We start from the raw sequence: 13851 nt of genomic DNA on the forward strand, positions 1-13851 counted from the left end.
ATAGTTAGTAAATTTGTTGATAAGTGAAAAGTAAGCACCAAAAAGCACATAAGCAAGTTGAAACAGGATTTAAGTTGATGCACAAAGATCTGGCAAATGAGTAAAATGTGAGGAAATGTGAAATCAATTTTGGCAGGAAATATATAAAAAAACATTGTCTAAATGGTAAGAAATTGTAGAACTTGTTGAAGGATCTGGGTTTCTAATACATGATTAGCGGAAGGCTAATATGCAGGTACATTAATTTGGAAAGCTTGCAGTATGCTATTATTGCAAGATAAATACAAAAGTGGAGAGGTTATGCTTATTTATAAGGATATTCAGTTGATGCCATCTCTGGAATAATATGAGCAGTATTAAGGTTCTTAAGAAATAGTGTTAATTTGCAGGAAGCAGTTCAGGGAAGATTTACCAGACTAATACCTGGAATGGGTAGGTAAACTTGCAAGGAAAGGCTGGGAATGCTGGAATTTAGAAAAATTGAGAGGTGATTTGATTGGAAAAAGAGATCCTGAGGGATCTTAACGTGTGTGTGTGTATGTGTTGCTGCTTGTAGGGAAAATCTAGAGCTAGGGATCATGAGCACAAGAAAATCTGCAGATGTTGGAAGTCCAAAGCAAAACACAGAATGCTGGAGGATCTTGGCAGGCCAGGCAACATCTATGGGAAAAGTTGACATTTTGGGCTGAGACCCTGCTTCAGGACTGGAAGGGAAGGGACAAGTTAGGGTAAAGAGGGGAGGGGAGGAAGGAGTACAAGGTGATAGGTGAAACCAGGAGAGGGGAAGTAAAGAGCTGGGAAGTTGAATGGTGAAAGAGATAAAGGGCTGGAGAAAGGGGAATCTGATGGAAGAAAGATGATGATGGAAGGGGGAGGAGCACCAGAGAGCAGTTAAGGAGATGAGGCAAGAGGGGGAAACAGATATATGGAATGGTGAAGTGGGGGTGAGCATTACTGGAAGTTCAAGAAATTGATGTTCATGCCAGCATGTTGGAGGCTACCCAGACAGAACATAACGAGTTGCACCTCCAACCTGAGTGTGGCCTCACTGGGGCAGAATATAAGGCCATAGACTGGTGCTGAAATGGGAAGTAGAACTGAAAAGGAGTTCCTGCTTTTTGTGTCGGATTCCTATTCCGAAAAGTCAGTCCATGGCCTCCTCTACTGCCAGAATGAGACTGTAGTGTAAAGCCAGGTCATCTGCAAGTCTCAAGAAATACAACTTGGGGAGAAGATTTGTAATGATCTATTGTTTTTCTCCACACAGATTCCAGGAGATCAAATTTTAGTCTGAATCTCAATTTTTGTGGTAGTGATGAGTGAATTTCTGTAACCTGATGTTGCCTGTATGGAACTTTCTAAAATCTTTGTAAATTTAATAATGTCTTGGATTTTATTTTTTCCTTTCAGTTTTCAGATGTTGTATGCCGATTGCTATTTGACCCGAGAAGAGTTTTGGGAGATGTTTGATGGGTCTCTATACCACAAGCTGAGACAAAAACTGAACTCTGAAGATGCATTCCCTGAGGTTTATGATAAGATCTGCAAGGCAGCGAGACACTGAGAGTCCCAGGGAAGAAGCCAAATGGAATTCAATAGTAAATCAATTTTCATCTGAAAGAAGTAGGTCAGGATTTTTTAAATCCAAAGATTTTTCCATTTTTATCACGAACACTTTTTTGTGAACCTACTCCTGTCGTTATCTTTCCTTTTCTCTCCATACCCCTCATGCAGTGAATCATGTTGACGTTCAATTCTGTAGGCATTTGTGTGTGATCTGAAATCTATCACTTCTCTATGCAACACCAATTTGTTAAATCTGGTCACTAATGTTGAATTACATGACCCTCTTTCTGGAGACCCACAAGATCGCAGATGCTGAGATCTGGAGCAATAAGCAATCTGCTGGAGGAACTCTGCAGGTTGAACAGTATACCTGCTATTTCCCCTTTTACTCTTAGTCCTCATATAGAGTTTTGATGTAAAACATTGACAGTTCCTGCCCCCTGCATAGATGCTGCTTGACCTACTGAGGTTTCTCTAGCAGGTTGGAAATGTAAGAGTCTGCAGATGCTGGAATCTGGAGCAACATGAGATGCTAGAGGAACTCATCGAGTCTCAACCTGAAACATTGACTGAACATTTCCCTCCATTGATGCTACCCGACCTGCTGAGTTCCTCCAGTGTCGTCTTTTTGCTCTTCGTGCAGATTGTTGCTTGCTTATTCTGGTTTTTTTTGGTTTATTGGCAAGATAATATTAAATCTAAGGAATATTTAGTTTTATAGTTTTTGGAAAGCCACATGCAGAACACTTGGTGCATCATGGGCTGATTGTAACCAGGCAATAATCATTTGCGTGCTAAATACTGTGTCATAATCCATGTCATAATCCACTGAGCCAGTGTGGGAGAGCTAAACGTTTTCTAATTGTAATTGTTTTATTTACCTGTACTTGTAGTAAAATGGGTAATGTTTAGTCACACTTGTGTAAAATTAGCTATTCTAACAGCATGATGTGAAATAGTTAGTTACAATTGTTTTTAAAAATAAATTGATTCAACACTTTTTGCACTTTATGAAAGTGCAGTTTCATTTGATAAATGTATGAATGATGTAATGTGCTCTTGTGCTGTGTTCAAGGGTATAATGGCTGCTGCTCTGACCCATGTCATTGTGGAGTTCCTATTCACTTTAGTTATTCATCATCATCATGTGCCATACTCTGCCAGAGCCTTGGTGACCACTTTCTTTCACAGCGATCTGTCGCCAGTCAAGTCTCTTGCATCTCTGGCAGTGAGGCTGGTCCACTTCTTGATGTTGTCAATCCAGGTTGTCCTCTGTCTGCCTCGAGAGCGGCTTCATTCTACTCTGCCTTCAAGCACAGTGCGTTGCAGTGTGTCATCAGTTCTTGAGATGTGTCCAAAATACCAAAGTTTCCTTTGGATAACGGTTTGCAGAAGTATTGGTTTCATGCCAGTCTTTTCTAGGATGAAATTGTTGGATCTCCTTTCAATGTATGATACCCTGAGGATCTGTATGTCCACATCTCAAATGCTGTCAGCTTCTTTTCATCAGCTGCTTTCAGGGTCCATGTTTCACAGCCATATCGGGTTACTGGCCAGACGAGACTCTCGAGGAGGCGTATCTTGGTGTAAGGGCTCACAGATCTATCTTTCCAGATGTTCCAGAGTTCGGTGGTGCTTGAGTGTGCCTTTGCTAGCCTCCGCCTTATTTCCTTGCTGCATTCGTTTGTGTCATTTAGTACTGCACCAAGGTACATAAAGGAGGACATTTGTTCGATCTTGTCGTTTCCGATGTAGATGTCAGCTTGAATTGCAGTTTTGCTTATCACCATAACTTTGGTCTTTTTGCCATTTATCAGCAATCCAAATTCAGCAGAGACGTTTGCAACATTATTGAGTAGTGCTTGTAGGTCTTCTTCTGTTGTGGCTAGCAGGGCTGTGTCATCTGCGTATCTCAAGTTACTGATGGTTCTTCCTCCTATTTTAATGTCAGTGTTGTCTGGAATTGCCAGTCTCATGATCATCTCGGTGTAGATGTTAAGAAGGTGTGGAGAAAGGATGCATCCTTGGCAGACTTCTTTCCCATTGCAGAATGATTCAGTCTTGCCAGATGTGGTCCGAAGCCTGAAGGATTGCGTAGCATACAGTGATTCTAGAAGAGCCACTAGGTGTGGTACTACGCCCAGCTGAATTATTGTCGTCCACAGTTTGGTGTATTGGACACAGTCAAATGCCTTTAAGTAGTCTGTGAAGCAGATGTACAGGGGGGTATTGACCTCTCTTATTTTCTCCATTATTAGGCGCACGTTGAAGAGCTGGTCCCTGGTACCTCGGCCACTCCTGAAGCCAGCCTGTTTGAGTGCAACTTCTCTATCTACGTAGTTCTTTAGTCTCTAAGATGATTATGAGTAGAACCTTGCTGGCGTGTAATATCAATGCAATTGTTTTGTAAGTACTGCACTGCAGGAGGTCCCCTTTCTTGGGAATTGGAACGTAGACAGATTTGCACCAGTCTGTTGGCCATTTGCCAGTCTTCCAGATGGCACAGACAATGCAGTGCAAGATGTGGGCCATTGAGGTGCCTGTTGCTTTCAGTAGTTCTGCTGGTATGTTGTCTGGACCAAGTGCTTTATTCTTTTTAATCATCTCAATTGCTCTTTCTACTTCTGGCAGTAGTGGCTCTGGTTCATGTTCCAGTGTTGTCCAGTCAATGGCTTTGTCACTGTTTTCATTCTCGTGATTTTCATAGAGCTTCTTGGTGTACTTGAGTCACCTTTCCCTCACATCTGCAGCTTCTGTCAGAAATTTTCCCTTGTCATTTTTGATTGCACCAATTCTTGGTGTGAAGGTGCCGGTAAGTTCTTTTACTGCAGCACAAACTATCTTGCCTTTGGCCTCATTTTCCATGTTGGAACAGATGTGTTGTAGGTATGCCTCTTTGTCAAGCCTGCAACGTCGTCGTACTTCACGCTTCAGCTCCTTGTATTCCTTGTTGTTCCTTTCTGACCTTTCACCAATCTCTTCTTTTCTACTGCATACAGCGTTTCATTTGTGATCCATTCTGTGCCTTTGTGCTTGTGTCGCTTTGGAATGTGTTTCTCTGCTGCTGTTGTCAATGCATCTCTTGTTGCGTTCCAAAGTTCTTCTGGTTCGACCTCTTCTTGTAAGTTCAGCAGGGCTTCAAAATTGTTGCAAACCTCTATGCTGAAAGAGTTTGGGTATGTCTGAGAGATCATATCTGACTGCTGGCTTTGCTTGTTTTACGTTCTTAACCCTGAGCTTCATCTTGGCCTACAGCAGTTGATGATCAGTATCACAGTCAGCTCCCAGATATGTCCTCCATTTCAGAATATTTGATTTCCCTCTTTTGTTGGGGAGGATATAATCAATCTGGTTCCTGGTTTTACCAACAGGAGCTGACCGTGTGAATTTGCACCGAGGGTGTTGAGCAAACATTGTGTTCATTATGCAGAGGTGGTTTTCTTGACAGAACTCAACTAGCCGTGTCCCCCATTCATTTGGTGTTCCTAAACCGTTGTTTCCCATGACTTCCTTATACTTTTGCATTGAAATCACCTAAAATGAGCACATCATCAGTTTTCGGAGTATCATCAATGAGGCCTTGCAGGTTGTTATCATGTCTCTCAAGCTCTTCCTCCTCTGCATCGCTAGTTGGTGAGTAGTTGACAATGAGTGTGATTGGGAAAGGCTTGCATTGTATAGGGATAGACATTATACTTTATACTTTATTGTTACCAAACAATTGATACTAGAGCGTACAATCATCACAGCGATATTTGATTCTGCGCTTCGCGTTCCCTGGAGTACAAATCGATAGTAAATATTAAAAATTTAAATTGTAAATCACAAATAGAAAACAGAAAAGGGAACGTAAGGTAGTGCAAAAAAACCGAGAGGCAGGTCCAGGTATTTGGAGGGTACGACCCTGATCCGGGTCAGGATCTGTTCAGCAGTCTTATCACAGGTGGAAAGAAGCTGTTCCCAAATCTGGTCGTACATGTCTTCAAGCACCTGAGCCTTCTCCCGGAGGGAAGAGGGACGAAAAGTGTGTTGGCTGGGTGGGTCGTGTCCTTGATTATCCTGGCAGCACTGCTCAAACAGCGTGCGGTGTAAATTGAGTCCAAGGACGGAAGATTGGTTTGTGTGATGTGCTGCACTGTGTTCACGATCTTCTGCAGCTTCTTCTGGTCTTGGACAGGGCAACCTCCATACCAGGTTGTGATGCACCCTTGAAGAATGCTTTTATGGTGCATCTATAAAAAAAAATAGTGAGGGTTTTAGGGGACAGGCCAAATTTCTTTGGCTTTCTCAGGAAGTAAAGGCGCTGGTGGGCCGCCTTGGCAGTGGACTCTGCTTGGTTGGACCAAGTCAGGTCATATGTGATATTGACCCCGAGGAACCTAAAGCTTTTGACCTGTTCCACTTGCGCACCACCAATGCAAATTGGGTCGTGCGGTCCGCTACTCCTTCTGAAGTCAAGAACCAATTCTTTCGTCTTGCTGACATTGAGGGATAGGTTATTGTCTTCACACCATGCCACCAAGTTCTTAATTTTCTCTCTGTACTCAAACTCAACATTACCCGCGATACAGCCTACAATTATGGTGTCATCAGCAAACTTATATATTGAGTTCGATGGAAACCTTGGCTACACAATCATGGGTGTACAGTGAGTACAGCAGGGGGCAGAGTACACAGCCTTGTGGGGCTCAGAGTGATTGTAGAGGAGAGCTTCTCCCCTATTTTTACAGCCTGGGTCCATTAGTCGTTTGTTCAATGGATTGTAGCCTAGTACTGCTTTAGCTATTCCTTGCTTCGAGATGAATACAACACCTGCTCTTCCTCCTTTCTCAGATCCGGAGTAGTACATTGTGTAGCTGTTCTTTGTTGTAAAATGACCTCTGTCAGACCATCTGATCTCTGTTATTCCAATGATATCGCAGCCGATTTCATGGATGAGAAGGTGAAGTTTCCCTTTACTGCTTAGAGTGCAAACATTCCAAGTGCCAATATTGATATAATGTTTGTTAAGTCTGAGGGTCTTCGTCCCAGCACTGGTTGTGTCAGATTCTGGGGTTCCTGGAAGAAGGTTTTCCCCCAGAGTTGTCATTATGACCAGAGGTACTTGAAGTGCCATCAGCCTCTTCCTCAGTAGCATTGTACCCTGCAGGTCCCACTGCCCACAGAAAGGTTTTTGTCATTCATAGAGTGAAAGTGGTTGTCTTGGAGGAAAGAGAATTCTTAGTGTAATAACTTTAGTTATTACATTAAGAAATTGGTTTAAGTCTTCAAGCTCCTATATGTTTATTAATTGTCAAATAATTTTCAAAATTATCTTCATTATTCTAGGAGTTTCACATTTTGAAATTCAATTTAACCTTTAGAAAAATAAAGGTTAAGTGTCTTTCTAGGGTTCTTTATTCCCTGGAGTGCAGAACTATGAAGGATGACTTCATACAGATGGTCATAGAATTTTTTCTCAGGATTAGGTAGATCAAAATCTGAAGGCAAAGATGCAACATGAGTGCGGTAAAATTTACAGAGGGTAGTGAATATCTGAAATGAGCTGTCAGGGGAAGTGGTTGAGCCGGGTACAATTGCAACTTTTGAGATATTTTGATAGGTACATGGGTAGAGGGGCTTGGAGTATTATAGGTCAAATGCAGGAAACTGGAACGAGCAGGAAGGATGCTGTGCTTGGTATTGACCAGTTGTGTAAAAGGGCCTTTTTCAGTGCTGTATTACTCTGAATCTGTCAGCTTTTCACTTGTGGTAGAGCCAGCAACCAAATTCAGTACCTCTGGCAACAACACAGTAGATCTATCTGGCTATAAGTGGATAGTGTTCCAACTTTCCAAGTATTCTTGCACGTCCACCTTTCATAATCTCCCTCTGTTTAGATTATTTAGATTATGAGAACACTCAATCCTCTTTTATTGTCATTTAGAAATGCATACATGCATTAAAAATGATACAATTTAGGCAGATACTTGTGGTTACATTTGGAATGGACCATAGGAGAGGCTGAAGAATGTTCAGGCTTCCAGGTGTCATTTGAACATCCTGGTAGTAAGTTCACAGCCAGTCGAAGAGCCCATTAGTTGCAGACTGCAGCCTCAGTTCAGCACAGAGGCAAGTAAACCTTGCGGAGCAGTGAGCTGAACACCAGCTCATCCCTCGCCTCCGACCTCAAAACCCTGATCTTTTCAATCTGGCTCTGTGCTTAAATCATTGTAAGTGAGGAGTTCTGTACTCAACAATAATCAAAAACTAGCAGAAAGTTAAAAGTTGTACTTGCAGCTTTATTGGTGCTGTAATCTTTGAGTTACTCAACTGAATTTGTAACTTGTAACATTTATCAGAATGGGTTTATTATTGTCACATGAGATACAGTGAAAACTATCTTGCGTATTGTTCACACAGATTAGATTATTACAGAACATTAAGCTAGAACAAGGTAAAACAACAATAGAGTGCAGAATAAAATGTAACAGCCACAGAAAGGGCACTGGAAGGAAAGAATGAGATGTAAGCTCATAACGTAGTAGATTGTAAGTGTTCATTTTATCATACTTGGAAATCATTTAATAGTCTTAACAGCAGAGCAGAAGCTGTTCTTTAGCTTGGTGATTTCAGGCTTTTGTATCTTCTGCCCGATGGAAGAGGGGAGGATGGAATTTCTGGAGCGGGTGGACTTCTGGATTACGCTGAGGTAGTGAGATGTATAGATAGATAGAGAGACGGATTTTCGTGATGTGCTGAGCTGTGTCCACAACTTTGAAGTTCCTTGCTGTCATATGCCGAACAGTTATCATACCAATCTGTGATGCATCCAAGGATTTTTTAAAACGGTGCATCAATTTTAAAAATCAGTGAGTTGAAGGGGACAGGCCAAATCTGTTTAGCTTTCTGTGAAGGTAGAGCTGCTGGTGAGCTGTCTTAGCTGTAGCATCTGTGTGGTTGGACCATGACAGTCTACTGGTGATGTTCACTCCTAGGAATTTGAAGTTCTCAACCTCCACACTGTTGATATAGACAGGAGCATGTGCACTGCATCCCTTTCTGAAGTCAATGACAAGCTCTTGTGTTTCGCTGGCATCAAGAGGAAGGTTGTCTATCTCCTTCCTGTACTCGAAGTTATTATTTGAGATGTGGCCCACTATGGTGGTGTCTAAATGATGGAATTGGAGCAGAATCTGCTACAGTAGCCACAAGTCTACAGAGGGTAGTGTATCTTGTATTTCCCATTTCAGCTGACACACAGCTGTACTCTTGTACAGGCAAGATATTCTTTAAATCTGTACAAATAATTTATTGTTGAATTTTGTTAATCTTTTCACATCTAACTGGGCATATTCTGTAGTTTATTTGATTTCGTATTTTAGTTGGGTAAAGATCTGGTCAAGTCATTTACTGTCAGTGATTTGACAGCTTGTGTATTTTACATACAGTTCAAAACTGTCAATATAACAGAAATATTAAGCTAATTATTTATAAAAGGAATTGGGGGGCCTTTGCGATGCTTAGGCTTTGGCAGTGGAAAAAAAGAATGTGTTGGTGCAGGAGTTTAAATCCCAAAGAGTTTGGTATACTGCTCGTCATTATGAAACCTTACATTCTTATTGTAAAATGTTATATTGTTTCATTTAGTATCTCCTGCAAGTGGCTTCTTATTTAAGTTGTTTCTAATCAATTTGTGTATTGATATGTTTTGTCCTTTCAAGATTTTTAAAAACCTGATCAAACATCTTTGCTGTTGATGTTGTATTTGATATTAGTGAAGATTCTGTCTCTATCGACTGACCCTCCAAAATGGAAATTAAGCATGTGACATGAGGAGTTGCACTGTTTGCAGACCTGAGAATATGCTCAAACCAATGATGTGGCAATGTCTTAAGGACAGTAAAACTGTGTTTAATATTGACCTCGATCTGCTTCTGAAGGTTTTTCAATTTTATCTGTAATTAAAATATTGTGTTTAAATAGTCTAATTGTGTCATTTGTATTTCTTCTGAAATCGTCTCTATTAAAAATGCTTAAAACTGAAAATTGTGTCCCTCCAATTTGCTTTCCTTCTTGCCTTGATTCATAAATGAATAAAATTTTGGGAGAGGTGGGGTGGGGAGAGAGAGAGAATGGGGGAGTGAAATGGTCTGCAGAGGTGGGTTGATTGGCCAGTATATAATTGTTCTTATTCTTTGCATAAATGTATACCATAGAGATGACCTTAATACATTCAAGTGAAAGTGTCTTTAAACAACCTAAACAACTTCTTGTTATAAGCATGTACAGATTCTGTGTTCGAGTAGGTCACTCAGGCATTGTAACATGCTCTTCCATTCAATTAAATCACAACTGATCTGAATGTAATCCCATTTCTGCATTATTGTCCAGTCTCAATTCTTCACATCCTTTCTTATTAGGAATCTATCTGCTTCGGCTTTACAAATATTCAAAGATGGCCATTTTCCACCTTGGCATAACAAAGACTCATTATCAGAGGAAAAAGTAGTTCTTCACCTCTTTAAATGGGTGACCCAATATCTTTAAACTGTGTATGTACTTAACATGGTAGAAATGATATGTCATCAGAATACACTTTAGTGATGCAATCTGTTAACAAAAAACAACTTTCATTGTTATGGACTAATACTTCTGATTTACTTCAGTGAGAAGGTTGTAATTGAAAAATTCATAGAAGGAGACATGGAAATTCTCAAAACATGTTATTAAGGAGGAGAAAGGCAAGGAAGAGATTGCTGGGCATTCACAGAATTTTCTAAATTTTTGCTGACTAGAGATGACGTGCTAGATGACTGCAGAACAGTAAACATGGAGCCTTTATTCAAGAAGAGCATCTAGGATAAGCCAGGTAATTACAGACATGAGTCTTAACATCTAGTAATGAAGTTCTGAGGGCCAAGTTTAATCAAAGTTGACTTGACTTTGTTACAGGGAAGATGCTTTCTGATCAATTTGGTAATTAACTGAAATTTTCTATTAACAACATAGATGTGAGTGTAAACTGAAGGATAAATATGTAGAGACTCAACCAAGACAGGTCTGTACTATATGATCAGAGGTTAATGGGGCTGTTGTATCCAAGAGTTTGGTTGCAAGGTAAGAGTACTGCTGAAAAATAGATATTCACCATATACTCCATCTCAATTCATACATGGATCCTTGCTTGAGGCACAAGATGGGTGAAACTAGCATTAAAAACTTTATTACCAAAGCCTTACCTTTATTAATTATATTAAAGGACAATAGATATGCCTTGAGTTTCTGATTCCTTTATTTTATCTTTAAATATAAAAATGTTATTCAGCTTGAATCATCTGGATCTGGATGGGCTGTTGTAGTTCTTAGGCGTTCCCTAGGGGGATAAAAAGGTTTTTCAAAAAAAAAAGAGCTGAGGGCTAAAGACAACAATGATTTAGCATGGATTACATTATTCTACGATGCAGCATTTTTGTAGGCAGGAGTCTTAAGAGTGCAATTTTAACATGGAGTTGTAAATCCAAAACTAGAAGCAAAATACTGTACATAAATAAAGCCGAAGGGTGCAAACTTACTCCATGTACTTGTTTCTTTCTAAGTTGTCCAGGGATCGCTGTGTTTTGGACTTGAAACATGAATTGTAAGTATTCACTGGTCTTGGATCATATTTCATGGGGTCATAGCGGCCAACACCAATATTATTCTGCAACAGAAGATGATTATTGGTAAATTGGGAATGGGGACGGCTACTCATTACAAAGCTCAATTTCCCCAATCCCAGCACACTTATTTTATCCATTCTTGTTGAAAGTATTGACTATTTTAACAAGTCCCATGATATAAATCAGATAATTAAATGTAATGTCATTCTTTATCAATCATAAATTTGGTTCTTTACATCATCAGTGCTGAAGTTGACACTGTTGCATATCCCCAATGTTGCATCGTACATTGGGTGATGAGGTATACTCACTGTAGATTGTTTGACTGAATTTGAGGGTAAAGCAGCATAGGATTCTACTTTTCCTTCAGCTCCTCCCACTTTATCCATGGGCATCTGCATGGGCCCCAGCTAGGTCTGCCTTTACGTTGGCCACGTAGAACAGTCCATGTTTGAAGCTTTCCCCCAGCTCTTCCTCTGCTACTTTTACAATTGCATTGGTGCTGCCTCATGCACCCATGCTGAGCTAGTCACTTTTATCAACTTTGCCTTTAACTTCCACCCTGCCTTTAAGTTCACTTGGGTCATCTCTGACATCTCCCTCCCCTTTCTCACCTGTCTCCATCTCATTTATAAACCCACCAATTCCCACAGTTATCTTGACTATACCTCTTCCCATCCTACCTCCTGTAAAAATGTTATTCCCTTTTCTCAGTTCCTCTGCCACGTCTGTTCCCAGGAATTGGCTTTCCATTCCAGGACGTCAGATATTCTTCCTCCTTCAAAGAATGGGGCTTCCTTCCTTCCTTCCACTATTGATGCTGCTGTCATCTGCATCTCCTCTATTTCCCAAACATCTGTGCTCATCCCATCCTCCCACCGCCTTAACAATCCTTGCCCATCACCCCATCAGTCTCCGCATCCAACACATCATCCTCTACAACTTCCACCATCTCCAAAGGGATCCTACCACTAAACCTATCTCTCCCTTCTTCTCCCCCCCCCCCTTCCCCACAGGGATTGCTCCCCCCACCATTCCTTTATCCTCCACTTGTCCCTCCTCACTAATCTCCCTGCTGGGATTGTCTATTGTGTCCAGTGCTCCTGATGTGGTCTCGTCTATAGTGGTAAGACCCCTCATAAATTAGAGTAACCGCTTCGTCGAACACTTCTACTCCATCCGCCAAAAGTGCAACTTCCTAGTGGCCAAATATTTTAATTCTGATTCCCATTACTGTTCTGACATGTGCCAAGATGAGGCCACCCTCAGAATGGAGGAGAAACACCTGAGTAGCTTCCAACCTGATGGCATGAATATTGATTTCTCCTTCCAGCTTTAAAAAAAACCTTTTCCCTCCCCCTTACCTCTTCCTCCATTACCCACTCTGGCCTTTAACCTCTTCTCACCTACCTATCACTTCTCCTTGGATCCCCTCCTTCCCTTTTTTCCTATGGTCCACTATCCTCACCTATCAGATTCCTTCTCCAACCCTTTACCCACCTAGCCTCACCTATTACCATCCAGCTAGCCTCCTTCCCCTACCCACCTTTTTTTTCTAGCATTTTCTTCCTTCCTTCCTTCCCAGGCCTGAAGAAGAGTAATGTCAGCTGTTTATTCGTTTCTATTGATGCTGCCAAACTGCTGGGTTCTTCCAGCATGTTGTGTGTGGCACATGGATACTAGAGTCATTCAGCCAGAGATATCAGAACATGAGAATGTTCTGCACATAGAACATTCGAACATAGAATGTTCGAACATAGCACATCTGAAATAAAATGCCATGAGCAGTAAGGCTGATTATCAAACAAGTAGATTGTCTTCAAAGATATAAGAAAATCTGTGGATGCTGGAAGTCTTGAACACACACAAAATGCTGGAAGCACTAGGCAGGTCAGGTGCCATCAATGGAGAGAAATGAACGGTCAACATCTTAGGGAGAGATCCTTATTCAGGACCCGATCTGATGTCAGGGCAGTCTTCAAGCCTTTTATGGTTCACAAATGGCCTTTAGCGGTTGATTTCCCACACACGGCCTATTTGTAGCTTCCAAACACTCAGTGTGATGAGTTGCCATTAACTAAAAATAATGAGCAAGATACTGACTTTTATCAACACTGTTTAAAAAAAAAAAAAAAATCTGGATCAACCATTCAGCACTAGATTTGACATAGACGCTCCGAGACATTGGCAAAGTTGTTCCCACTAGAAGGTGGGCCCATAAAAATGGAGAGCTGTAACAGAGATTAGACAGGCAATAGTCTGACAAACATGCCAATGTCCTATCTTTCAGTCAAATATTTAGGCTCTTTCATCATCAACCCTGCTTGTGACTTACTCAGATAGTGGAGACATGACTAGAGGCAAGCAGGGTGAGGTTGTTGCCTTTTGGGAGAACTGTCAAAGGCCAAGGCCCCCTGGCTGAAGTGGGTTGCTTGACTTCATGTTCTAAGTCCTGTTTGGGTTGAATGTGAAAACCTCATTCTGCACAAGCCTCCAGTGAAAATAGTCATACCAATTCTATCTGGGCAATAGATGACACTGTACATTTTAATGCAGAATGAAAGTAATAGTCACTGCAATCCATGCAGTAAACATTGTTTTCTTGAATGAAAAAGGTGCTTTGGCATATTATATGGTGCTCATA

At 41.1% G+C, this 13851-nt stretch overlaps 2 protein-coding genes across 8 annotated transcripts in view; one reads left to right on the plus strand and one right to left on the minus strand.

Moving 5' to 3' along the window:
* The window catches only part of dhcr24 (24-dehydrocholesterol reductase), a 30830-nt gene extending 21215 nt beyond the window's left edge, over positions 1-9615 (plus strand). The window contains exon 9 of the mRNA XM_063064505.1: positions 1411-9615. Within this exon, the coding sequence (XP_062920575.1) occupies positions 1411-1564 (154 nt within the window). The 3' untranslated portion in view covers positions 1565-9615. The remainder of the gene's footprint in view (positions 1-1410) is intronic.
* Positions 1-13851, minus strand: part of LOC134354960 (ciliary microtubule-associated protein 2-like) — a 45283-nt gene that overhangs the window by 4152 nt on the left and 27280 nt on the right. For 6 of the 7 annotated variants that reach the window (XM_063064512.1, XM_063064513.1, XM_063064506.1 and 3 more), the window contains 2 exons: positions 11121-11248; positions 10788-10921 (listed from right to left, as the gene is read on the minus strand). In XM_063064512.1, the coding sequence (XP_062920582.1) occupies positions 10870-10921; positions 11121-11248 (180 nt within the window). In that variant the 3' untranslated portion in view covers positions 10788-10869. The remainder of the gene's footprint in view (positions 1-10787; positions 10922-11120; positions 11249-13851) is intronic. The other variant, XM_063064508.1, reaches the window with a different exon arrangement.

The sequence above is a fragment of the Mobula hypostoma genome, chromosome 12 (assembly GCF_963921235.1).
Source record: "Mobula hypostoma chromosome 12, sMobHyp1.1, whole genome shotgun sequence".
NCBI classification, from domain to species: Eukaryota; Metazoa; Chordata; class Chondrichthyes; order Myliobatiformes; family Myliobatidae; genus Mobula; species Mobula hypostoma.